The following is a 25959-nucleotide window of genomic DNA, read 5'->3' on the forward strand; positions in this document are numbered from 1 at the left end:
ACAGAGATTCACCTGCCTCTGCCTCCTGAGTGCTAGGATTAAGGGTGTGCACCACCACCTCCCGGCTTTCTTTCTTTTTCTTATACACTGAGAAATCCCTTTATTAACAGCAGATGCTAGCAAAAATCCTGAATTTTATCTTTCATTTAAGTAGAAGTACTTTATCCATGCAGGCATCATTCAAAATATCTTGAATGGTACAATGTGTGAGATTTCAGAAGTTGTCCAGAATACGAAGATAAATATGGCACAGTCAAAATTTCAGGCTTCCTTCTTATATAAAATTTGTGTACAGGCTTACCAATAGCATCTGAACCCATGAATTTAAATTATTTAAAGAGACCCAGCTATATGCTCTACTTAAGAAAAAACATAAATATAAAGTCTGATAATTTGTTGGTAATTTTCTGATGAAAATGAAATGCTTATAAACCTCTTCAAAAGAAATATGTTCCTTTAGTCAGCTCTATCCAGTGTGAAGATGTTCTGAAAATTGTTTTGAAGTTCCTTTGGGGTTTTGTTTTGAGGAGGAGGAGGAGGATCTTGTGGGACATGTACAGAGGCCTTGCAGCTTGGGCAAAGGTCTGTTTATCTAAGCCTCTGCACATTGCGTTTGTTGTAATGTAGGTTACCTTTTAGAGTAGTATAGCCAATCCTACATTAATTTAAAAGCATAACTTTATTGTGCAAACCTCTAGCTCTGGTGCCATCTACTTTTGTTGTTGTTCCTATAATAAGATACATCCTGGAAATTTCCATTTTTTGAAAAGAATTCAAAATGTATAGCACACAGAAGCAATTTTCTTGAAAACAGATATCTTTTAAGTGATCTTTATTTAAAAGAAATCTCTCTTCTATGAGGCTGTGGCAAACAACTTTCACTCATAAGTTATTAGCAACCACTTGGGTTTAAGAGGTCTGGGTTTTTTGTTTTGTTTTTTTCTTTTTTTTCTAGAGCTGAGGACCGAACCCAGGGCCTTGTGCTTGCTAGGCAAACGCTCTACCACTGAGCTAAATCCCCAACCCCTAAGAGTTCTGTTTTTTATTTTAGAATTGGAAGATTAAAGGTTAAGTGGGAGAGAAGATGGAACTAATCCATTAACCTACTCTGCATATTTGATCCTTTAATTCTATTTCTGTCATATACATAAACAATCTTTCTGTATTGTATGTTTGTATAATATCATATAATCTTTACAATAATCTTCTAAGACATATTACTGCCAATAAAGAAACTGAGGCATAGAGGCACAGAAAGATGGTAATCTTCTCAGATCACAAGTCTAGGAAGCAGTAGACACAGAGACAGGGTTTGAACCCATATTGGGCAGAGCCATGAAGCATGTCAATTTCCACCGTGTTTACATGCTATTCTTTTTTTAGCCCATGCTGATTTGGTTTTGCCACAGTCTTCCAAAGTGGGATTATAGGAGTATGCTTCCACTTCCAGTTATTTTTTTTAATTTAAAAAGAAAGATATAATGTACTATGTGAAGCAGTTTATTAAGTTCTAAGGGAGGCTCAATGAAGATCAATGACTTTAACCTTTTGGTCAAGGCAGCCTGCATAGACTAAGCTGTCTGTGAGCCAGCTGTAATGTATCATTGGCAAAGTCCAAGGTGTACTCAGAAAGTGAAGACAGTATTTGACTCAAATCATAAGTTGTCACTGTCTTACGGTTTCTATTGTGTAAAGAGACACCATGACCATGGCAACTCTTACAAAGGAAAACATTTAATTGAGGTGACTTACAGTTTCAGAGGTTTAGTCCATCATCATAGCAGGATATGGTGGCATGCAGGCAGACATGGTGCTAGAGAAGGAACTGAGGGTTCATTTTGATGTGCAAGTAACAGGAAGTGAACTATGACAATGGACATAGCTTGAGCATAGGAGTCCTCAAAGCCCACCCCCATGGTGACACACTTCCTCCAACAAGGCCACACCTACTCCAACAAGGCCACACCTCCTAGTAGTGCCACTCCCTGTGGGGGCCATTTTCTTTCCAACCATCATAGTCACCCCCAGGGAAGGGATGGGCAGATGCCATGGATGTCAAGAGAGGGTTTTACACAAACATAACAACTTTGTTTGGGGGTTAGATCAGAGAGATAAGATGTGCACCTTAGAGAAATCCAAAGGACCAGTTTCTAGTTAATAATGGAGAGTAGAAAGGACTGTGCTTATCAGGAGAGTCAGGCTCCATTAACTCCCAATGAAAAGCTACTGGAAGGCAGTTTAGCTCTGCCACTCCAGAGGAGTTTGAGGACATCTCTTGGGATCTAAAACATAGCCCTTATGTTGGATTGCCATGGATAAAATGGTCTGTAGTTAAAACCTTGAGAATTGTTTTAACTACCAAGGTTTATGGTGGTTAAAACATGTAATGTTTAAGACATGTAATGGCTGCTCACCTACTCAATATTTTATTATGAAAATAATAAAGTTTCAAGTACACAATGAAGTTGAAAGAATTCAGTGAACACCCACCTTCTAGAGTAAACTATTACATTAACATTCTAGTAAACTTGCTTTATTTTAGATATAATCCATTCTTCAAGATGATAGGGGTTTTGTTGTTGTTGTTTTTACAGTTTTGCATATATACACCTGCAGACTGATTACTCTCACTCCCACCTCCCTACCAACCCTGCTTACTCTCCTTCCTGACAAATCTCTCTCACATTCATGTCTATTTGTTTTGCTTCATGGCCCACTGAGATTAATCAGGGCCATATGTGTGACCATGGGTTTGGAACTGTCCGCTGGAGCCTGGTCAGCTCAGCAGATGGTATGTAACTACAGACAGTGCTTTTTAAAGAATACACTCTACCCATCCTGCCATTAATCCATTTACTTGCCGGACCCTGAGACTTATGGGAGGGGTACCGCAAGTTCTGTCCACAAAGGGAGCATAACGTAGTAGGGATGGTGACCTGAAGACTAACATGGTGAGCAGCATTTTAGCAGAAATATAAAGATGCTTCTCAAGCGCACAGGGAATATAATGAACAGAAGTGCCGCCGGCATAGTGAGCTGGAGCTGGGCAGTGGGGGCTCTAACAGTTAACCAAGGAGATACTGGGATGTAGGGTCTTTCTGGCTGAGGCAAGTATGTGCAGTCATGACAGACTTTGAGTAAGATAAAAAGTATAAACACACAGAGATGAGAAAATGGAGGGAAGTTTAAGCCAGTCAAAGACAACAAGAGGAAGAATTAGAAGGAGGGCATCAAGAAATTAAAATAGTGAAAGGAAATAGGAGGAGAAAAGGAGCAGGGCAGGCTACTATGTCCAACATCTGCTTTCGTTCTTTTCTTCCTGAAAGCATCCAGTGAAAGGTTAAAACTTCATAGGCAGGATCCTGACAGGGCTTGACAGGCTGCCACTGTGAGGGTAACACCACATTGCTGCCAAGAGTGAATTATAGACAGACTGGGTACCACTGCATTTAAAATACCAAGTTTTTCAAGTGCATATGGCAGCTGGGTCTAGCCCATTCAAGCTTACCTGAAATTCTACCTCCAAATGCCATTTTATTCATTGTTCATGCAGTTTCAGGTTTCCTCATGGTTTTTGGGGGGGATCTTTTCAGCTTCTCAATAGCACAAGCCATTCTGTCATCTAGTATTTGTCGCTGACAGATCATGATTCATGGTATGCCATGGGCTAGTAATTAACCTAGGAAAGATGTGGGTAGTAAACATTGGTCTATCAGCTTGAGATGTCATATGGTGGCTTTACTGGGTCTCAGTTTCCCTCAGACACACTTCTCTGAGACAGTCTGGACAGCTCCATAAATCTCATAGCAAAATCAATGAAAAAATAGCTATAGAATTTAGTCCTTAATATGGAATTTGATGTAGAAAATCATTGAGAAGAGCAAGAAAGGTCATTTGAAGACTTCAATTTAAAGGAGATGGGAAGGCTGGGATTTTTTTTTCCTTCATCACCTCAAGGAGCTCCTAATCCATTTAGCATTCAGTTCATATTCCTGCCTGTTGACTTTAGAGGGAACCTGGATTGAAGTTGGGATTATATCAACTTAAGGTTGAGTATGGATGGCATCCAGAGATAAGACTGAGGAGGAGGGGGAGAAGGAGCACAAAAAAGCAATAGTTGGTGTTAATTTGAAATCAGAGTGACCTGCGATGGTGGTGTCACTTTGTTTTGGAAGCTTGTTAGTTCATCCCTTGCTGCCTAAATGTACCAAGTGCCAACGGCTGTAGTAGAGTTTTATCTGGAAGGTACCCTAACACCAGCCCCTATACCACATGCCCATGCACCCCTCTGCTCTCTCATTTCTTTCTGGGCTCTCCATTTCCAGAGTGTTCAATGCAAAAGATAAACTTTAGATGTCCAACTTACAGTTCCATTTACTATGCTCTTCTGAATCCCCCAAAGAGCTTACAGATATGGAGGGTATGTAGTCTAATTATATTCACTCTGCCTGTACTGTATACATGCTGATTGCTCCAACTTGTTCATGAAACTTTCTTTCATTGGGCATTCTAATTCATTCCCATGATACAAGTAGACAAGGTCTGCAGTGTTTGATGCACTTAGTGCAGGAGCATTATCCTTTGAGGAATTAGTCTTGTATTATTTGAACCAAATCCAGCTTTATAGTCATAATGAATCTGAATCCAAGGGATCCTAAATCCATAGTCTCTGTTTAATTTTGAAAGCATATCTTCTAGGTCATTGTTTTGAAAAACACCTGGGAGAAACTCATTGACACACCAATAATAAGTACATTCATATCTTTTCTTTGAAGTTGCTTATCTAATTTTGTTATTCAAATCTACAAAAATCTATATTTCCAGAATGTGTGGCAAGTTACTTACAATTCTAATAGTGGATCTAGTTTACATAAAAAGAGTTTGGGAGCACTCAAATCAGTTATTCTCACTGTAAATACTTGATGACAGTATTTCTTCAGGGCTGAGATAAGGTATAAAAAGAAGAGAAACAAAATGCTTCCTCATATCCACACAGTGAGGACCTCATACTCTTCCAGTATCCCAAGCAGAAAAACAATAGAAAGCACGTTTTCCTCCCAAGAGCATACTTGGCTGGTACATGATGATATAGGAAACAGAATCAGACTCCCTCATCTTAAACTCTGATCTTCTGCCTCAGGTTCTACTGTTTCAAGGCAACAGAAGAGTAGCCCCATGCTAGTGCATCTGTCTGTGGTGGAGAAATATGATAGTTAAGACCAAATCTTTAAACAGACAAATCCAAGAGACATTATAGCCTCCCCTAAGCCTGAAGAATCCATTTTAATACTTTCCCTAGAATATTTATTTGCATGATACAGAGAAACTTTTTAAGTGCTAACTGAAGATCATTCAGAAATCAGAACACATTTCTGTTGTGATTTTTTTTTTTATTTCAGTGGGAAAATGATTTTGTTTGTTGGTTTTCCACAAAAGTCTGTCTTACTGAGGTATATATAGTCAGGCCATATGGTAGAACTTTTTTCTTTTTTAGAGAAACTTCCAAACTCATTTCCATAGTAGCTGGATTAGTTTACATTCCCAGCTGTACCTCTCCTGGGTGTTTAACCAAAGGACTCTGAGTCAACAGCACAGCAAGACATGTACATCCATATTACAACAACTCACGATAGCTAAGTGATGGAACCAACCTAGGTGTCCACCTGCAAAGGAGTGAAGAAAACAGGGATTTTAAAAAAATCTATAACAAAAAACAAATTTATGTCATATGGAGGAAAATGGGTGCAACTAGAAATAATCACATTAAGTGAATTAAGCCAGTCTCAGAAATACAAATACCATTTTTTTTCTCATTTGTAGTTTGCAAATTTCAAATAGATACATAAAATCATTTATATTATGTGACATGAGAACAGAAGCAAAACTTTCTAGGAAAACAAAGGAACTAAGGGAAGTTAGTGAAATGGAGGGAGATAGACAGAGAGGATATGTGTTTAATGCACGTGATGTACTTGTATGACGATGTTCTTGTGTAGCTCAATACCTGATACAGTGAATACACAATGGAAATTGTTTTAAACTATAATAAGTTAGCTGTATGATATATTAGCTCAAGATTAGATGACAAGAAACTGTTTCATAATTTTAGCACATTTTGAGAATGAGGCAGACTAGGAAAGGGGTAAGTTTTATAATTAAGATCTCTCAAATTTATCAGCAGTGTATCTTGACAAGACCACCTCCTCTTGCTAAATGAGATTGGCAGTGCTGAGGTAGGAATCACCAGTACCTTTAGTCCTGGTTTAGATAGTTTGGAGAGTCTATTCAGCTTTCTATTATAATGGGACTTTAAAACTTTTTACATCTATCATCGATTGTTTACTCATGTAAGTATGATGAGAAAAAGTTGAGAAGGATAATTCAGTCTACTTTGAGTGAGTGCCCATGACCTAGAAATGGCCTCCTTTTCTCCTAAACATTTCTCCTCTTCTCTAAGAAATTAGGTCAAATTCTCAAAAGTTAGAGGCCCTGACTGTGATACCCTATAGGCAGATCTACCACTGTCCGCTGGAAGACTGACCTACATAGGCAGATCTACCACTGTCCACTGGAATACTGACCTACATAGGCAGATCTACCACTGTCCGCTGGAATACTGACCTACATAGGCAGACACAGTTTCATTTAAATCTCACAATGCTGCCAAAACAAGAGTGGCTTTGCAGTCAGACAAACCTGAGGTTTGACCTCAGTCTTTGTAGTGACTAGCTCTATAACCCAGCATGGGTTCCAAAACCTTTTTGAGCTTAAGCTTAGCTGTCTAGGTAAAGCTGACATTTCACATACTTAAAAGGATTAAATATAAAGGTATAAAACTGCCTAAGGTTATGCCTGACATAAAGGAAGTGATTGATAAATTACACTTTTTAATGCTGTGACTAAATTAAGCTTTTGTGGAGTTAAAAGACTGAGCAAATACAAAGCCTAGTTGTAGCTGAGCTTTGGTGAATATACTTTCATCAATCCAAGTGTGTAATGAACTCATATTTCTAGTCATGACCATTCCTAGAAGGCAAAACCCAAGAGTAGGAACTGGGTCTTCCGCCTGGCCCTACTTAGGAGCTCTACACAAGGATGATGTCCTGAGTAGCCTAGGTGTCTCATCATGGTCTGCATCCTCAGCCTTGGCCATCCTCATCGCTTGCCCAGGTCTTTCCTAGCTCTTGGCGGCTGCCCCCCCCCCCCCCCCCCCGTGGTCTGCCTGCTCTGTTTAATAGCTCTCTGTTAATTTGCTTTCTGCATAAATGTGTAGCCCTTCCTGGCAGCCTGTGCTCATCTGACAGACCTCTGAGAAATGATGTATGATGGCTGCTGTCAGAGGCTGATGAGAGGGAGCAAATTGTGTGCTTACTGAGCTGGATGCCTTGGCCAGTGTTTTCCACTGTATGCATTACCTTACACCTACCTTGCCAATTGAGCAGGGCTTGTCATGCATTTCATTTCTGAGCTAAAGTGCTGAGGTATTTTAACAAAGGCCACGTGAATGTTAGCAGAGCCAGAGTTCACCCCCGACTCACTGTGTATTCACTCATAATCAGCTCCTGCCTTGCTAAGCTTGATCCTGCTCCTAGGGACTGATGAGTTTCTGCTCCCAAGCAAGTTAGTTGAGAACTAACTTAGCAAGGGTATTAAGAAGCTCAAAGGGGGACTGGAGAGATGGCTCAGCCGTTAAAGGCTAGGCTCACAACCAAAATATAAGAAGCTCAAAGGGACACCCTGGACTAGTACCCACCCACCTTCTCACTCCCTGCTGACGGGGTATAATGCAGGGCCTCGACTTGCACAAGAAGATCCAGAGTCCATCATCCACCTATGGAAAAATCCTCCATTGTTTATATCTGGGTGGGTAAAGAGAGAAGAATTTACAAATATCCCATTTTATTCATTATGCATTTTTTAAATTGGTTCATAAAGTCTAAATCTAAGGGTAAAGTGTCTGTGAATTTACTCACAGATTGCCCAATCCAGTGACTCTCCAAAAATGGAGAAGTGATTCTTCCAATAAAGTTGTGACCCAGAGAATATTGCTCTCTGTTAGGTCTCCAAACTGATTTGTGTCTTTGGGGTGTTATTTTCTTAGTAGTAATTGAAATACTGTATCTTCATTGAGTTTAGCATGTAACCCCTTGCTTCCTTTCCAAAATCAGGCAAGAAGGGCCACTAGTAAGTACCTACCAATGCAGCAGCAGTAATTCCATCTCCTACACTTACTGTTTCCACTCCACAGAAGCAGATGTACGGGAGGGTTTATCATCTGCTTTTCTTCTTTAGTGTAAAGTCTCAAGACATTTTAATGCCCCTCCTCACTATGTTTCAACCCAAACTTAAGTTTATTAAGATGCCTAGTATAAAATTTTCGACCATATATCTAAATGTTGTTCTCTTTTGTTTTAACTCTTAAGTAGCGGGACAAAACAGTTGGCAGAGTTTGTATTTCTAGAAGATTTGAGGGTTCCTGTTTCAAATTTGAAGACTTCTGGAAGAGCCTTTAAAGTGAGAGCCTAAGACTGGACCTCACTCTTTAAGAAGAGCTGGGAATGCTCCCCTTATTTTGTGCTCAATTTCCCATGCTTATCACATACAGGAGACCTTTGGAATTTGTGCAGATTTCCAAAGCCAGGACTAAACAAGCAAACAACAAAAGCAATTGTTACATTGAACTGTACCCAGGCCTACATGAGTCTGCCTTAAAAGGTTTTCCCATGTTGCTTCAGTATAATCAGGTGGAGAAACGAGAAAATGTAATTACTATGTTGACAAGTATTTTAAAATCCCCAAATAAAATGACCATAATACGAGAGAGGAGTCAATTTTTGCCTCAGTGGGTTGAATTGATGGAAGAGGAAGGTGTGGCTCCTATTAATCCAAGGGCCCTGTGGTCAGTCCTCCATGGCTACCAGCCCCAGTGGGGGATGGGGAAAGACTCATTCACTCACCTTCTGGTTGCAGGAACTGCAGACCGCCACTGTGGCAGTTCTAGAACCGAGGAGAAAACACCCACAGGAGCAAAGAAGGCCATGTCTCACTTCCAAATTAAGACAAGACATTCCTCCATGTTTCCGTAGCCCACAGACTGCTGCTCTTTGAGGCCAGCCCCTCACAGCTTTCCTCTTCGTAGAGTGGAGTTGCTGAATCTAGTGCACTGCTAACAGTCCTTTTCATGCAGTGGTCCTAGTGAGACATGTGGACTCTGGCATCAAACAATGCAACTCATGTTTGATTCTGGATAACCTTACATGTTGAATAAAATAACCCTTGAGAAAGAAGCAATAAAAGCACTGTAAGAAAAATGACTCATGTTTCTAAGATGTCTAAAGTGATCACTCATCCCAACAAATGGTAATTCTTTCAAGACACAGTGGGCATGTACCACACTTATAAAAGTCTGGAAGAAAAGCCTTGCATTTTTTAATTGTGTTAAAATATATCAAAAGAATGTTTCTGGTAGGCTGTTCCAGACAGTGTGCTTAAAAACAGAAACAAAATAAAAAAGTCCCATGGACATACAAGTGAAGGTGGATTGGCCAGAGGGATCCTTGCTAACCAGGCAGGCATCTCGGCTTGTTTATGTGACTCTAATTGTTTTCAATTTCTGCCTCTATTTGTTAGAGTGCAAAGATGTGAACAAAGTGGCATATTGCCCACTGGTGCTGAAGTTCAAGTTCTGCAGTCGAGCATACTTCAGACAGATGTGCTGTAAGACCTGCCAAGGACATTGACCCACGGAAAGCCAGCGAGTCCTGTCACTTCATCGTGGAAATGCGTCCATCAAAGAGAGCCACCCAGAGGATGAGGATTGATGTCCTTACAAAAGCATTACCCTGTGGAAAATGTAACCACTGGTCAGCCCCAGCTGACAGGATTTCAATATTATTTTAACTTCTGTGAAGTGGGATTTATTGATCCAAAGTGCTGGACACGGTATTAGGAGGGAATGCCAGATCTGAGAGATCCAGACAACGCAGGGAGACTCGCTTACTGTGGAACGTTTGTGTTCTTTCGAGTAAATCTAATAGCCTGTTTACCTCCTTGGACCATTAAGATAATTTTTATTATGGCCTTAGCAATGACACTGAATCCATTTGTATTTAAGACTGTTTAAAATGTAGTTATTATGACTTGGTCAACTATGGAAGTAGAGGAGATTCAGAATTCTGAAGTCATAGCTTAAAATATTTTCTATACTTTATCTCACCACAGTAGCAGCACAATTTAAATTATAAAATGGGCTTGGAACTGTAATTTAAGAAACAGTTATAAATCAAAAGTAATGAAAGTTTGTATTATTTTTCTTTATCACACTTGATTTCCTTAGGACTAACCCCCTGTTCTGAACACTGCTGTGAGCCATGTATAAAGCTCTATTAAACTGAACAGCGAGGGACTTGGGTTGAAGCCGTGCGGCCATCCGCTGCAGCTGTGTGAGTCTATAAATTCAGTGCTAAGAGACTGTGGCCAACTTGCCATTGTGCGAGTGAAGCTGAGATTTCCATTAAAACTTTAAGAGAAAACCATTTCCATTTCATGCCGAAGCCAGACCTAGGGTATGGCAGAGACTGAAGTACCAGGCCCGTCGCAGCCATCCCACAGGATGCCTTACTTCTTGTTTGAGTCACCTGACTCCTTAGTGTTTACATCCCCACCAGCCACAGATCAGCTCTGCCCGGTTGGACTGTTGCACGCATGCTAAGCTTATGGAGATGATGCCATGCAAAAGACAGGCTGGCTTAGGAAAGCCAGGCGGGCCCTTTTGCAATTTGCTGACAATACGATGGGTTCCAGATGTCCCTTCTTTGATATGGTAGAAGGGCATTTATTTATATGAGAGCAAGTGTGTACGTGTGTGTGTGTGTGTGTGTGTGTGTGTGTGTGTGTGAGAGAGAGAGAGAGAGAGAGAGAGAGAGAGAGAGAGAGAGAGAGAGAGAGAGAGAGCAGGTGCTCCCGAATGTGGGGACAGATGAGTTTGCTTGCATATAAATGTGCTATTTCTGTGAGTTTTAAAGTAGGGAAGGATAACAGCCAAAGAAGGAAAGCTCATGGAGATCACAAAGTAGAAGTTTAATAGTCACCCAACCAAGAAACGGTTATGGATATTCTAAATGGCAATTAAATGTGAAACCTGGTTTCCTGGGCAAGTCAAGTTCTAAGATCACTTCTGACTGAATTGAGGAGACTAGCTTAGGTCTTCCCATCTTTCAGCTTCAGAACTTGCCGTCAAAAGACTCTACAGCTAGATTTTTTTTAAGGGTACTTGTTTATTGATACTTTGTACTTGAACACTTGTAGCTTGTAGCAGGTCTTTGGTGACTGTGCTTTATGTCTAGCACACCTCCTTAGTCCTTCATGTATGTGCACGTGTGTGCACATATGTGCCCCATGCATACACAATCATCTGAAACACAAACTAAATGGCTACTTTGTAACAAAGAGAATCTTTTCATTCAAGAGGATGTCTCACTTATACCTACCATTGTGCTCTGAAATTACACTTCAGTGGGTCACATATGTGGTGACCTTAGAAGAAACACAGTCACCGAAAGCCCCCTCAGCTTCTGGCTTGCTGTGTACAGCTGCCCGGGATGTTACCCCACACTCCAGAGTACCCAGCCACATACCGTCCCCTGCTTCTCTCTCAATACCATCCCCAAGTTTTCCAGAGGAGGCTTTTAATAAAACAAAAACTATTGTCAAGACCTCCATCTAACTGCCCTGAGAAGACCAGCCCAAGTGTCATGTAGCCATTCCATTAAAGGAAGGCCCATGGAAGCCTGGCCTAGACTTGAATTCCCTTGGTCCTTTTCAAGGGACAGTTAACTTGGTGCTAATGTGCCCTGGTGAAATAAGGAAGACTCAGTGATTCCTGGGACAGTTTACACATAGGCTTGCTGTCCAGATCTGATTGTTACCAACATAAATATTCGCTCATGCTTTTATTTCAAGAAGACTTCTTATAGTACCTGTAAGAAGCTGTATTTACCTCACTGGGAAGCTAACATCACAAGGGCTGTCCCCCAGGTACTGTGCAGGGCCTGCCTCAGCTGCTGCTGAGGGGAGAGATCAGCCCATGTTCCCTCCAGGACGTGCGCTGCCGGCACTGAGGGTGGGCTACAGCCTTCCACAGGGGAGCAAAGCATGCATGTATCAGGATTCAGTGTTTTCCGTTAGACCCTGAATTGAAATATGAGCAGGTTAAACAAAACAAAAAGCGTCTTCCATAATGCATCCCAACACCGATGTTGCTGTTGCCACCACCTGTGGCTGCACAAATCTCTGTTCTACATGGTAACAGAAGGCACACCAAAAGTTGTGAGCTATATTGACTACTTAGGGTACAAGAGTACCCATGGCTGGGAACAGTGTCCGCCACTGGTATAAAGGCCCTACCCAAAAAGAACGTTAAACGTACCCAAGTGATTAAACCCCTAAAGACAGGTATGGTTTCCCAATAGTCCATTTCATTAGGCATTTATGTATTCGAGTGAATGTCTCATAGGTATCCTTAATAATACAGAACAAAATTACCTTTGTATTATTGTGATTAGTTGTTGCTTATTTTATACTCAGTATTAATGTGGTACACTGTTACTTTTTTGCTTTTGTAAATTATATTCTAATTTATTGCCATGTTTCCTAACACCTGTCCTTTATTCATTCCCTGCTTGTAATGAAAATGAAAGTCATTTAACACTTGATGGAGTGAAATTTCATACCAGGCACAGATTTTTTTTAACATAGATAATTCAGTAAATAATAAAATTTCAGCTTGTAAAAATGATGCAGATGAAATTGTCTATTTCCTGAAAAGCTTGTGTTAAACTTGAAGCAGAAAGTGCCTGTCCCTTCGGGTACCATCCCTAGTCTACGTTTACCCAGGCAGTGCTATGATGGAGGTGTTTACAGTAATCTTATCACATCCTCAGGTATCACATCATCGCATCTGTTGAGTGTGTTAATGCTAAGGCTGCAGGATTTCCAGTGGGCTACCGCTGTGGAATTGCTTGCCACCCAGCAGCCTATTCTTCTAAAGCTAGATAGGAATCCATGGCCACTGCCACACACCTTCATTCATCCAGTGCACATTTTCCCTCCTTTCTTTCCTCCCCTGTAAATTATTTGTGTTATTAAAGATACAAGATGCTTCACTGTGGAAAGAGTACTAAGCAGTGAACTCATACTTTGAAGGAGTTTTCTATGATGAGGCCATCGGGTACAGAGAAACATGGTGGGCACACCTTTTCATCTTTAGACGTTTCCTTAGGCTGACGATAATACAGAAACGTGTGTAATGTTTTCATAATAATAACCTCATCTTTTAACTAAGAAGATGTGAATTTTTTAACATGATGGTGTTTTTACTCTACCATCCCATGTCCCATACATACACATGCAATATTGCACATTAAAATTTAATTGGGCCAGGCATGGTAGTATATAGCTATTATCATAGCACTTAGTAGGTTGAGGCATGAAGCTAGCCTTTTCTATGTATCAAGACCCTGTCTCAAAATAACCAGTCAATCAATCAGTCATCAATCAATGGGTAAGATTGAGCCAAATGAACTGATTATACAATCTTGGGAGAGTGTTTCCCCTAGGCTCTCCTAGGCCCCAAATGTGATAACACTATAAACATTCAATTAATGGAGAGCTTATGGGAACCTGCCCTTTCACCACACACTGCATTTGTAAAGCCCGAGTCTGCTAGGGCTGGGAGAAGAGACACCAAAGAAGGAAATTTGCATCAACTTAAACTCCTGGGACTATAACAGATCTATTTTTGTGCTTTGCTTTCAAGCATCCAGTGAGATGCTTGCTTTCCTTCTGATGCATCTGTAAGATGCTACCCTGACTCTCAGCAGATTCTCCTACTCCCTAGGGAGCACTAGTCCTACCCCTAAGCCATTATAGGTCAAAAGGCAGGGTATTTGCCCAAGTAAATTAAGAACAAAGTTACATACTGACCTGGGTAACAAAAATGTGAATTTGAATGGCTGACATACAATTAATTCTTTTAAAAGAAGAAAAAAGAAATGTAATTCAGAGAGAGGAAAAAAAAACCTTAGCCCAGGAGAATTGGAAATTCTAAATAAGTGGTCACAGTCCAGACACAGAATCAGTCCTGGATAAAGAGGAGCAGATAATCTGCACTTGGAATTTTAATTTGTGTCATGAGAACTCATGTAATCATTAGAATAACCCAGCGCAGGGCTTCAAAAGAACGGTTGCTCAAAGGAGTTTTGTGCTTCAGATTTCAAGACTCAAGCTCAAAAGTGAAGTGGTCTTGTCTCTTCTCTTTCTCCAAGGGTTACTTTACATGTCTATGTCCTTCAAATTCTCCCGTAGACAGTGTCTGAGGCTGGAATTGGAGCTGTGGCTTGGCAAGTGAGGGAAGCCACTACTATACCTGTGTTGACTCTTGGTTCACGCCTTCCCTTTGCCTGTTGAGAACCTTGACCTACCTAAGTAAGGAGGCTGGTTTTCACCACAGTGTCCTGTTTTCATCAAAATGACGTAAGGCCCTGCACTGCCTGGTGTCTTTGGTTCTGAACACTGAGGAACCTGAATATTGTTTTTCACCTCAAGGGTACAAAGAATCATGTCTGACCAGACAGATCTCATTATCTGGTCCTTATTACTTGTAAAAACTAATCCTCTCGGATCTTGAATTGGATCTCTCTGGTGCTAGTCAGCTGTAAAAGTACCTAAAAGAAACAACTTAAAAGAAGGAAGGACTTTTCTTGGCTCATGGTCTCGTTCCATGACTGGCTGACCCCACTGGTTTCAGGCCTGTGTCCGGGGAAAGCAACAAGCTGGGAAGGCCTGGTAGAGGAAAGAGTTGCTCACTCCAGGCAGCCAGGAGGCAGATGGAGGAACAGACCCAGCCTGTGCCCCAGAAAGTGTGGTTGTGGGTGCAGGTAACCTTACGAGTTCACACTACTGTGCACACAGTCAATTGCTGTTGGGGCCACTGAAATCCCAAGCAAAGACAGCAGTAGGAAATGTCAGCCTAGAGCCACCCCAGGAGTGAGAGCAATCAGTCACCCCTTCATCTGATTCAGAGTTACTTAGCAACTGTACCACTCATGTCCTGTGCTAGGTCTTAGCATATGCTCTCTCATTGGACAGGTTAGACCAGAAGCCAAAGGACAACACTGTCAACCAGCCAATCACCAACAACTGAGTTAGTTGTTAGGAGTCACAGAGCCAGTGAGAGGATTGCTGCTTCCTTGTCATGGGGGATGGGGGGTGGGGTGGGGGGGAAGTAGGGACAGGGGGCTGTCCATATCTGGGATGGGAAGTTGGGTAGGATGCCCATAGGTCAGCGAGAAACTGATTCACTAGACCAGAAGAAGTGGGATCCTCATTCCTAGAAAACAGTAGGAAGGATCTCAGGGTCCAAGAAGGATGAGCTCTGGTGTGGTGGGTGCTCATGTTCAAGATGGAAATGCAATGTCTGATGACAAAATGACTATTGGGGACCAAAGTGGTTTGTAAGTGTGTAGTTAGCCTTTGTGGGAAAGGAGATCAGAGCCAGTCTAGGACAGAAGATGTCTGCCACAGCCATCTGCAGGGCACATTCACCTTCCTGGAAAACCTTGCTGTAAGTCATGGAGCCCACTCTTGCCTGACAGCTCCCACTGACCTAGCTGACCTAGTTCAGCGTAGTTAGAACACCGATTCCCAGGTTGGCTTCAGTATACGTTTTAAGGAAGAAAGGTGAGATTTTCTCTATTTCAGTAGAGTAGGACCACTGGGGACTGGAAAACTTAGGCCATTAGGTTGCCGCCAGTGAGAACGCTCTTTGACCTTCTGTGGTAGGTCCACAGAGTGGAACCAGGTGTTCTTTCAGCCTATGCCAGAATGTACTGGCCACCCAACTGGCCTCCTGCCTCCAGTCCATGATGGGCTTTGTCTGGCCCTCTACCAAACAGCTGTTCTGAGAGCCACAGGTGGCCGCCCATGTTCATGCCCAGCCAGCAGCTGCACTGGCCCGACTCAACCTGGCAAGATATGTGGCTCTGCCCCTCTGCCCCAGCTTCTCCCTAAGCCAGGTTACTCAGGGGATGAGCGAGGGAGCAAGCCAATGCTTCATTAAATGCACTCACAAGCCAGTCTGTGGCTCAAAGACAATCAGATTGCATAGTATGCTCTTCCCCTTCTTTAAATATCATCAAGATTGGTATGTTTCAAAAATCAAATTAATCTGATATGAGTGAATAGAACTTCAGTTCCTATGTGTTGTGTATATTATTGATAGAACAAAAAAAAAATCATTTCCTGGTGCTATCCATGGTTGATAGGAAGATAAAGGACAATGACATCCCCAACTTCAAAAACTGGTGTTGGAGAGGCCACCCTAAGGACTTAGATGATAATGACACACAAGAGCATATTGGACAGACAACACCCACAGAGGTGGCTAACCCATGTGCTGTAAGACAATGAGGATGGGCAGAAAAGTAATCACAGACAAACTATGAGACTAAGAAATAATCTGGCTCATAGTTTTAAACTTTACAAATAAGAAACCATCAGGGAAAGACATTTTCAGTCAAGCCTGGCTACCTGAGTGTGATCCCTGAGACCGACATGATGGAAGGAGAGAACTGATCCCTGTAAGTTATACTTTGCCCCCACATGTATGCTGTCACACACACACACACACACACACACACACACACACACACACACACACACACACACATTTTAAGTAAACACAAAAGTCTTTTAAAACCTTTCGAACACAAAAAATAACAAAAGTAAGCATTTTATTTTGAGATTAAAATAAGAACTAATTTTGAGGGAGTGAAATGTTATGGGAGAAAATTCCGTTTATATAGAGTCCACGTGTTGAAAGGTAACAGAGAATGATAACTGGGCAACATATATAGAATGTTACTGGATACAAGAAGATGTGATTGCCTGACGTGCTTAAAGCCAACATCTCCATCAATATGGGATGGTCCCACTGAAGGGAAGTGGTAAAACCATGATTTTAATCCCACATTTAATCTCTGTAAGATGAATTGCTGAATGGTCTTATTAATAAAAAAAAAAAAAAAAAAAAAAACCCTGGAGCCAGATACTGGGGTGAAAGCTGAAAGATCCGAGAAGTAGAACAAGCCACAGCCAACCTCACCTGGACAACTCCTCATCCGATCCTGTTTCCACGAATCTGCAGACTGAAAGCTTCTGAGTCCTCACCCAAATGGATCTCAGCTGAACTGCTGCTAAAAGCCTAAAAGCTTAAAAGCCTCTAATTCCTGGTCCTCACGCCTTATATACCTTTCTGCTTCCTGCCATCACTTCCTGGGATTAAAGGCATGTGTCTTTCACAAGCAAAGACATGAGATCTCAAGTGCTGGGATTAAAGGTGTGTGCCACCACTGTCTAGCCTATATGTCTAATCTAGTGGCTGTTCTGTTCTCTGATCCCCAGATAAATTTATTAGGGTGCACAATATATTGGAGGACACAATATATCACCACAAATCTCAATTTCAGAAATTATTTGTACAAACAATCCCCATCTCTGGCTTTTAAAATCACTATGTCAGAACTCAACTTCCCAAATGACTCCTGTTCTCTCCCACATCATCCTAGAGATCACCCTGTGTTCATTTTAACAGTAAAACAAAAATTCAGATCTGTTTTAAATTTGCTTCTTTAGACTATCTCCCAAAGTAGGGTGGATTGGCTTTTTGAAAAAAGTCCAAACTCAATCAATCCCAAATCTAGTGAGTAATCTGCATATAATAATTTTGGCCAAAAATAGCTTACATGTTGTACAAATTAATACTCCAAGGGGAACTTTTCAACTGCGCTCTGACTAGGTGACAAGTTGAAGGTGTTTCACTCATTTCAATATGAAAAAGACAAGCGTTTTTTGTCTACAAATGACTGACATCACTTCTCACTTCAGTGTAAAATTCAGATGCTACGGCAGTGTGTAAATGTCTTGCTCCTTCCAATCCTAAAACAAGTGGGACCCTGAAACACCGAAACGGTGTTATCCATCAGGGTGAAGAGAGATCTGGGGCTGGGCTGACGATTGAGTAACCCTTAAGTCCAGGAACCAAGAGCCTTTCCCCAAAACCCTGGAAATGAGCAAACAGCGCCTTTCACCTTCAAGGAGACATTCTTCTCTGAGAGGAACCAATTAAGAGAGGTCTGTCAGCAGCACTAGGAGTTACGCTGTGTAGTGTGCCGCCACTGATGTGGGGTGATGGCTCCACACGTGAGGGGGTGTGCCCCAGCGCACAGGGGTGCGAGCATCCTGTTCAGTGCTTCAACACCGTCCTGTTCGCTTGTGGAAAGTCCCAAATGAGCCCTGACTAGCAGCAGCGACTTCTAGCAGTGAGGGTTCCCCTCTTGGCCTCCTTTAACCGCGAATAAACAAATGCCTGACCCTCTATGGGGGAGGCTGCCATTCTTGAGGGTTGGCAGCGAGGTTTTTAAAGAGGATAAGGACTCCTTTATCCACCTTCAACTCCGAATTTTCAGCTCAGGTTTTCGGTAACATGTATATATACATATTAAGATAGCAGCTTAACACTCTTTCCCAGTATTTTTTTTTTCTGAAGATTGTCTGAGAATTCATGATGTATTTTTTTTCATAGTGTGTATCTTTTCCACCCCGTGCCAAATAACCGAATCATTTTAAATTTTCTTCCTCTCTTTAAGCAGACCTTTTAAAAGCTCCCTGGGCAGCCGGGAATTCCTTTTTCATAATTAACAATGTCAGTGAAGGTACTTCTGGAGCCACTGTCTGGATCTAGACAAGAACTTCATTTTAGAACTATGTTGGTAGGGTGTAGTGCCCTACTCCTGCCATCCTAGAAGGCCAAGGCAGAAAGACTGCCAGTTCAAGGCCAACCACGTCTAGGCTAGCCTGAGTTACATAGTGAGACTGTTTCCAAAAACTAAAGGGGGACACGTTAGCTACCTCCCTACCATATTCTCCCATCAACTTCAGAATTCAGTTGCTGTTAGTTAAGAGAAAGGGCCTAAAAACCAGAGAGATGGTATCTATTTAGGGAGTTCTAAGGAAAAGTGAGTCATTATGTATTTAGTTAAAATATTGTCTTCCCAAGCGCCCAGCATGCTTAAAGAAAGAATAAAGTGTCCGCTGTACATCTAGGAAATATTTAATCAGAGTATCTTATTTTAGACAATTATCAGCATTTGTCTGTTTCATGTTATTTGTACATTTTCAAACCTATGGGCCCACAATGCCCAGCACGTGAAGGGTCTTGTTTCCATCCACATTCCTCCGCCCTGGATAACTTAAACAGATGCTATACAAAGGAAGTAGTGTGCAGTTTTGCTACCTGTTGCTGTTGTTTGTTCTTTGTTTTGCTTTTGAGAACCACGGAGATGTTCTTGGCTCTTGGCAAGCCTAAACTCAGGGAGCTGCAGCGCCTGGCCATCAACAGTCACCCAAGCCACCCAAGCCAGTGACTTCCAAGTCTGTTGTCTCACACTCCAGAAGAACAAGGAAGTGAGGACAAGGAGTGAACGGAGTCACAGTGTTAATGAGAAGTGAGAAAGAACTCTTGTAAGTGGGAGGGATTTCTAGGGAGGAACACCACCCAAGTGTCACCCTGCCCGGTAGCCTCCTTGGGGTCTCATGGTGGCGGCTGGACATTAGCTGGACACTGAGGTAATTAATCTGCATTGAGACTGTTCCATGTTTAGCACATCATGGGTTAAGCCAAGAAAGGGTTCACATACCCTGTATCTTTTTTCCCTTGGCCCAATCAGAGAGGCCGTCTTCCAGTTGGGAGGGGTCACGTGTGCTACGTGAGTAGCTCATGGTCCAATGAGGGCCTACTCATACCGCCTCTTGTCTCAATATGGCACCAAAAAAAAAAAAAAATCCAAAAACAAACAAATGAGAAATACTTGCCAATCCCAGTTTGGAGGAGACAGAGCTGGGAGAGTTTTGAGTTCCAGGCCAGCCTGGAACTACATAGAGACTTATCTGCTCACCGGCAAGTCTGAGCCCATCAAGCATTTGAGAAAACAGCTGGCACCCACCATTTCCTGACCATCTCTCTGCTGAGAGTCACACCTAGGAAGCCGAACACTGAGCATCACCTCTTCTGGCTGGGCACAGAGGAATGCTGTCAAAACAAGTCACCAGGAAACATGGCTCTGTTGACTTTCAGCCTGGTGAACACAAGTCCTTGGTGTGGCCACCTTCTTCACACCGATGATTTCAGACCTATTTTGCTTTGAAATCAGCGTGGAGAGCTGCCCTGGTTATACATCCTCAACCCCCCACCGCCGCCCCACAATTTCCAGCTGTAGTTGTTAATAAAGAGGAATTCGCTGTGGAAGAAAATGTATGATTAAAGGTTGCCCCTTGGGTGCAGTGGCATGGTTATCTGCAAGCAAGGTTCAAATAGTTGAGGTTTTGTTGTTGTTGTTGTTGCTTTGTTTTGTTTATGTTGTGGGGCAATTAGAGATCAAGAGAGCAATAAAGCAAACAAGGCATACTGGTGAGCAAAAAGCAGCAAAGAGTTATTCCAACGAAAGTCAATGTATAGAGAGAGAAAGCGAGAGACACCCACAAAAGCCTCTGTGGAAAGTTAAAGGCTCTCTGAACTATGTGCACACAGGTATATACACATGCACACTTGCATACACATTGCACACATAATGATGAAGCTCACTGAACTCTGTGCACCCAGGTATGCATGCACACACGCATTTGCACACACAGTGATAAGGCTTAGGGAACCCGGCTCTTCTTTTTCTTTCTTCTTTCCAAGCAGAAATGGAACGACAGCAAGAGTCGGGCCCAAGTCTTTCGTGAAAAAGGTGGCCAGATGAGAGAGTGGCCTGAAAACCAGTTCTGAACCCAGGAGTCAGTTTTTCTCCAGTTGAATCAGTGGTTCCATGACTTGCAGATTTCATGGACTGAAATGTCAGAGACCCTTTGGAGACAGAGAGAGGGCTGATCTCACTGGACTCTGCCAAGGAAGGATATGTTTGCAGTCTGTCACTTACCATCCCACAGAAGTTGCCGTTCTAAAAGAAAGTGCACTTGAGACCACAAAGTGAGTGCATTTTTCTTTAGAAGCTGCGAGATCATCTTTGTTTTTCCAAGGAATGCCTTTTTACAGATAAACAGGCTTTCTGAGACAACTGACCTGAGTGTTAAGGCAGGGCAATTCCCAATCTGATTCCCCAGGCCGCGGGTGCTCCTCTCCCATCATCCCCCACCTGTCCGTATGTGTGTATGGCTTCCTTTATCTGCAAGGCAGTGGCACTAGTGATGTGTGCAGAAGAGGAGGAATAGCTATTCTCACTGGTATGTCACTATTCATCAGCGAGAGAAGAAAGATTACTCCTAGATACAGCATCCAGGACTCAGCCACATGTCCACGCTGAGCCCAGAGGAGGCCATGACAACCCCTTCCTACTTGTTCCAAGGGGCCAGGAATGGCAGTAGGGATGAAGAGGCCATACAGGGTGTCAGGAAGCATTGCCTGGGCTGAGTCTGAAGCTCAGTATTTAGTAGCTTGTTGGCTACAGGTCCCTAGGCTGCTAAGTCTGCCTCACAGCCTAAGAAGCACCTGAGGAGTTCCAGCCACGTCTAGAGAAAAAGCTTGTGTAACCGAGTACCAAAGTCTTCCTGGGTTGCCAGGGAGCTTGAAGAAGCCTGGCCAAAGCATAACATTGCTTGACTGTCCTCACACCCTTCCACCCCGATGCATAGTAACAATTATTCTATTCGTTGTTAGTAGCTGCCTTCCTGAATTAGACACAGAAGCAGAGGTACACCACAGGGCTGACCTTTGTTTGCCGAGTAAAGGAAATTCTAGCGACTCCAATGGAGCATTGTTTGTTAAAATAAACTTTTTACTGTCTTGATGAACAGATGACTCTAAACCAGCTTGTTAGCTGGCAGTGACCCTCTGGTGACATATACCATAATGGAAATTTATATAAAAGATAAATTATAATGGTAAGCAAAATCCAAAGAAATAGATTGGAAAACCTAAAAAATCCTCAGTAATACTTCTTCCAACCAAGGGAAGAAAAAGGGTAGGTGGTGATGAGCAAACCCACTATCAGGAGCAGAAGCCCTGCCAACCATTATTGTAGGGGGTATTTTAAGATGTGTTCTTTTGTTTATGTTGCATTTGTTTAACTCTGTGAAGCTGTGTTACTGTGCCTGTCTAAAACACCTGATGGTTTAATAAAGAGCTGAATGGCCAATAGCAAGGCAGTAGAAAGGATAGGTGGGGCAGGCAGGCAGAGAGAATATATAGAAAGAGAAATCTGAAAGGAATGGATTGAGGAGCAAGAGAAGGAGGAGGACTCCAGGAGCCAGCCACCCAGCTACACAACTACACAATCAGCCATGGAGTAGGAGTAAGAGAAAGATTAGAAAGATTTACAGAAGTAAGAGAACAGGAAAAGTCCAGAAGCAAAAGACAGATGGGTTAATTTAAGTTAAGGAAAGCTGGCAAGAAACAAGCCAAGCTCAGGCCGGGCACTTATAATTAAGAATAAGCCTCTGTGTATGATTTATTTGGGAGCTGGGTGGCAGGCCCCCCAAAAGAGCAAAACCAAACCACAACACACCATAGCACCGGAAGAAAGACCCCAATCTGTGAGAAACAGCACTCAACTCCTCAAAACACCAAACATGGCACTAATGGGTTTCCAGAGGCCCTGCCTCTGCCTATACACCCATGAGAAGAGACTGGAAGACATGTGTACGCTCTACAGTTACTGTTGCATTGCTCATAGGAACTAAATGGTAAAAGCAACCCAAGAGTCTAGCACCAGACAAGTGAATAAACACAGCTGGTAAGTGTGTTCAGACCTGCATCCAGAGGAAGGGAATTCTAACACACTGTGTAACATGAATGGATCTTTAAGACAATGAGCTAAGTGAAATTAGCCAGACATAGAGCCAGTATGTACAATGACACTTGTGCCAGCTCTCTGGAGTGCTCAAATTAATTGAGACAGAAAGTAAAATAGTTTCCAGGGACAGAGGGGGGATGAGGAGTATTTAATAAATGCAGGGTTTCCATCTGAGAAGATGGAATGATTCTAGAGACAGAGGGTGAAGCTAGGAATATAACTATATACCTAAATACCTGAAACTGCTCACCTATCAGATTTAGATGACCAGATGTGTTGGTACATGCCTCTAATTCTGGCACTTAGGAGGCTCAGGCAGGAAGACCACACATTTGAGAACAATCTGAACTATATAAGGAGACTGCCTAAGGGGGCAGGAAGAGAGGGGAGATTAGAATGTTTTTAATCTCAGCTATTCAGGAAGCTGAAGCAGCAGGATCACAAACTCAAGGCCAGGCATAGCAAGACCCTGTCCTACAAGAAAGAAAAAAGGGTCTGGGAAGGCAGCTCAGAGGTAAAGCACAGAGTCCTAGGTTTCATCCTTAGGACTATTAAAAAATTGACATGGAAAATTTTATATGTGTATAAAATACCACCAGGAAAGAAGGAAGGGAGGGAGGGAGGTAGAGAGGGAGAGAAGAAGAAAGGAAGGAAAGACTTGCCCTCTCCTAAAGCTCTATGCAGATTGCAGATTTGGGGAAAGCTCCCCAGCCACAGGCAGGGAATATACAAGCTGCCTCAGTGAACTATGTGTGGTCCAAGTGGAATATCGCATATCTGCCACCACTGTCCACACACTGTTGCAGCAACTCACACTTTCAGCTTTGTTAGTGGCCATATTAAGTGGCACCAGCCATGCAAGAGTCACGTTTCTGCTTGGTTGACTTTTGGGTGCGGCCATATGCTTCACAGAGTTTAACCAATGGGATGTGAGGAAATGCGCTAGACCCCCGCCTCCTGTCGGTTGGTGGGTAGCACTTCCTTCTTCATCCTTGGCCCTGAAGTTGGCTTGTTCCAAAATGGTGATGTTTGGGTGATTTGTATTTTGGCTTTTTATTCCATTTATTTGTGTGTGTGTGTGTGTGTGTGTGTGTGTGTGTGTAGGCACACATATGTCATGGCCTACATGTGGAGGTCAGAAAACAGCTTGCATGAGCTGGTTCTCTCTCCCTTTCACCGTGTGTGTTTTGGGGATTGAACTCAGGTCATCGAGTTCGGTGATGAGTTGTCTTTACCTGCTGAGTCACCTCCTTGGCCTATGATTTGCATTTTAGACGTCCACACTTAAAAAAAAAAAAAAAAAGCAAAGGGTGACATATTAAAGGAGCATATTCACTTAGTGACAAAGTGATCCTCTTTGCCTGACACGAAGCTGACAGCCAGCCCCACTACCCCAGTAGGAGAGTGTCTCCTGAAAATATTGCTCTAGGAAAAAAAAAAAAATGCTTTATTGGCACCTACCTGGTTCCCCAATCTTGTGAGCATGCCCTAGCTGAAGGTGACTGTTCTGAGATTCTATGGGGAAATCTTCTAGAATTATCTACAGAAGAAGAGACCCTCCTCGAGAGCTTATTGGAAAGCCCTGGCGCTCCTGCCAGAGCGTGGAAGGAAAAGCCACTGCTTCAGGCAGACAAGGGTGCCCACCCAGAATTGAGGGAGCCCTCTTCACCCGTCACCACCGCCTGGTCCCCAAGCTTTTGCCAACAGTCCATGTCAATGCCCTGCGCCTTGTGCTCTGTCCTATACACTATTCAGAAATGGTCCTTTCCCGTTTGAGAGCCGTGTGTTGCTGAACCCGAGGAGAATCTTCCTTCCCGGGTGTCAGTCCCTTGGACTTCTAGCCCATTCCTCAGTGTCTGACCAAATTAGGGGCAGTCATAAGACCTGCTGCTGCTGCCAGACAACATCGAAGCTGCTGTCCCCGGCTGTGGAGCAGACTAAGGGAGAGAGAGGTTTCTCTGAGGGGCCCTGGGCAGAGGCCTCGATCCACACACTCGCCAGACAGAAAACAGCCCTTGATGACAAGCTTGGTTCATTTGCCTTATTGTGAATCGCTGGACTGAGCACAGAGCTGGAAACAGCTCGAGCTCAGGGGTGTTGCTCTCTAAGCAGACAGGGCTCCACCCCGTGCACCTGTGGACCCAGGACCTGCCATTTACTAGCCTGGCAAGCTGATGGAAGGAAAGGACACACTGGCTCTCTGAGGAGCTTGAGAGCTTGGGCCAAGAGAAGAGAAATGGGCTTAAGCCAGCAGACAGCCTCTAGCCTGGTAGGGATACAACAACGCCACCTGATCAATAATCCTGTTGGATTATGAACAGGAAGCTGGTAGACTGTGGGCCCAGGGACTGTGGAACACACCTCTTAAACCTGCCCACTGGCCTCCGAAGCTTTGTTTGACAGAGCCATCCCTGTTTTGTGCGGAGAAGTTGCATTATGGAGCAATGTGTCAACTTTTCCACAGCCGTATGGCACAAATAGCCCAAGAGTTAGGTTTCCTGCTTCCCAGCCAAGGGAGGCATTTTTCAACCCTCTCGCCTCTTTCCCAGCACTCTTCTGATAGAAGTGTCACCCACCAAACATCCGAAAAATTCTAGGGCCCAGCACGACTCTGGCTTTCAATTCAAGCTGGCAGACAATTGGTGACGTGAAATGGAGACCTTCCCAAGATGGGGTAGGATGGCAGCCAAGAGGGACACATATGGCTTCCCCTGTCAGCGTCCTCTGCTGGAGGGAAGCAGACACCAAACACCCCTGACATGTGGTAGAGGAGACTCACCCCTGGGGCTCTACCATCTAGACACTGGCTGACGAGGGTGGCAAGCAACAGACATCACATCTGCTCAGTTCAGACGGGTGCTGGAAATGATGGCATGGCCCGATGCACCCCATGACCTGATGTCTCCTTTCAGCAAGTCTGGGACAGTGTGAAACGCTTAGGCCCACTTAAAGCAGCCAGAAAACTAACTACCTCCCGACAGGCATGGCTGCCGGGGAGCTTATCGGTGAAAGAGAAAGGAGCACTCCAAGCCTGAGACACACAACAACAAAA

The 25959-nt window shown here is 43.1% G+C and overlaps 1 protein-coding gene across 6 annotated transcripts in view; it reads left to right on the forward strand.

Annotated features, from left to right (window-relative positions):
- The window catches only part of Adamts6 (ADAM metallopeptidase with thrombospondin type 1 motif 6), a 229766-nt gene extending 216970 nt beyond the window's left edge, over positions 1-12796 (forward strand). For all 6 annotated transcript variants that reach the window (XM_052743224.1, XM_052743225.1, XM_052743226.1 and 3 more), the window contains one exon: positions 9631-12796. In XM_052743224.1, the coding sequence (XP_052599184.1) occupies positions 9631-9740 (110 nt within the window). In that variant the 3' untranslated portion in view covers positions 9741-12796. The remainder of the gene's footprint in view (positions 1-9630) is intronic.
- Positions 12797-25959: the final 13163 nt, after the last annotated feature.

This window comes from Peromyscus californicus, unplaced genomic scaffold (genome assembly GCF_007827085.1).
Source record: "Peromyscus californicus insignis strain IS unplaced genomic scaffold, ASM782708v3 Scaffold_18__1_contigs__length_77618521, whole genome shotgun sequence".
NCBI classification, from domain to species: Eukaryota; Metazoa; Chordata; class Mammalia; order Rodentia; family Cricetidae; genus Peromyscus; species Peromyscus californicus.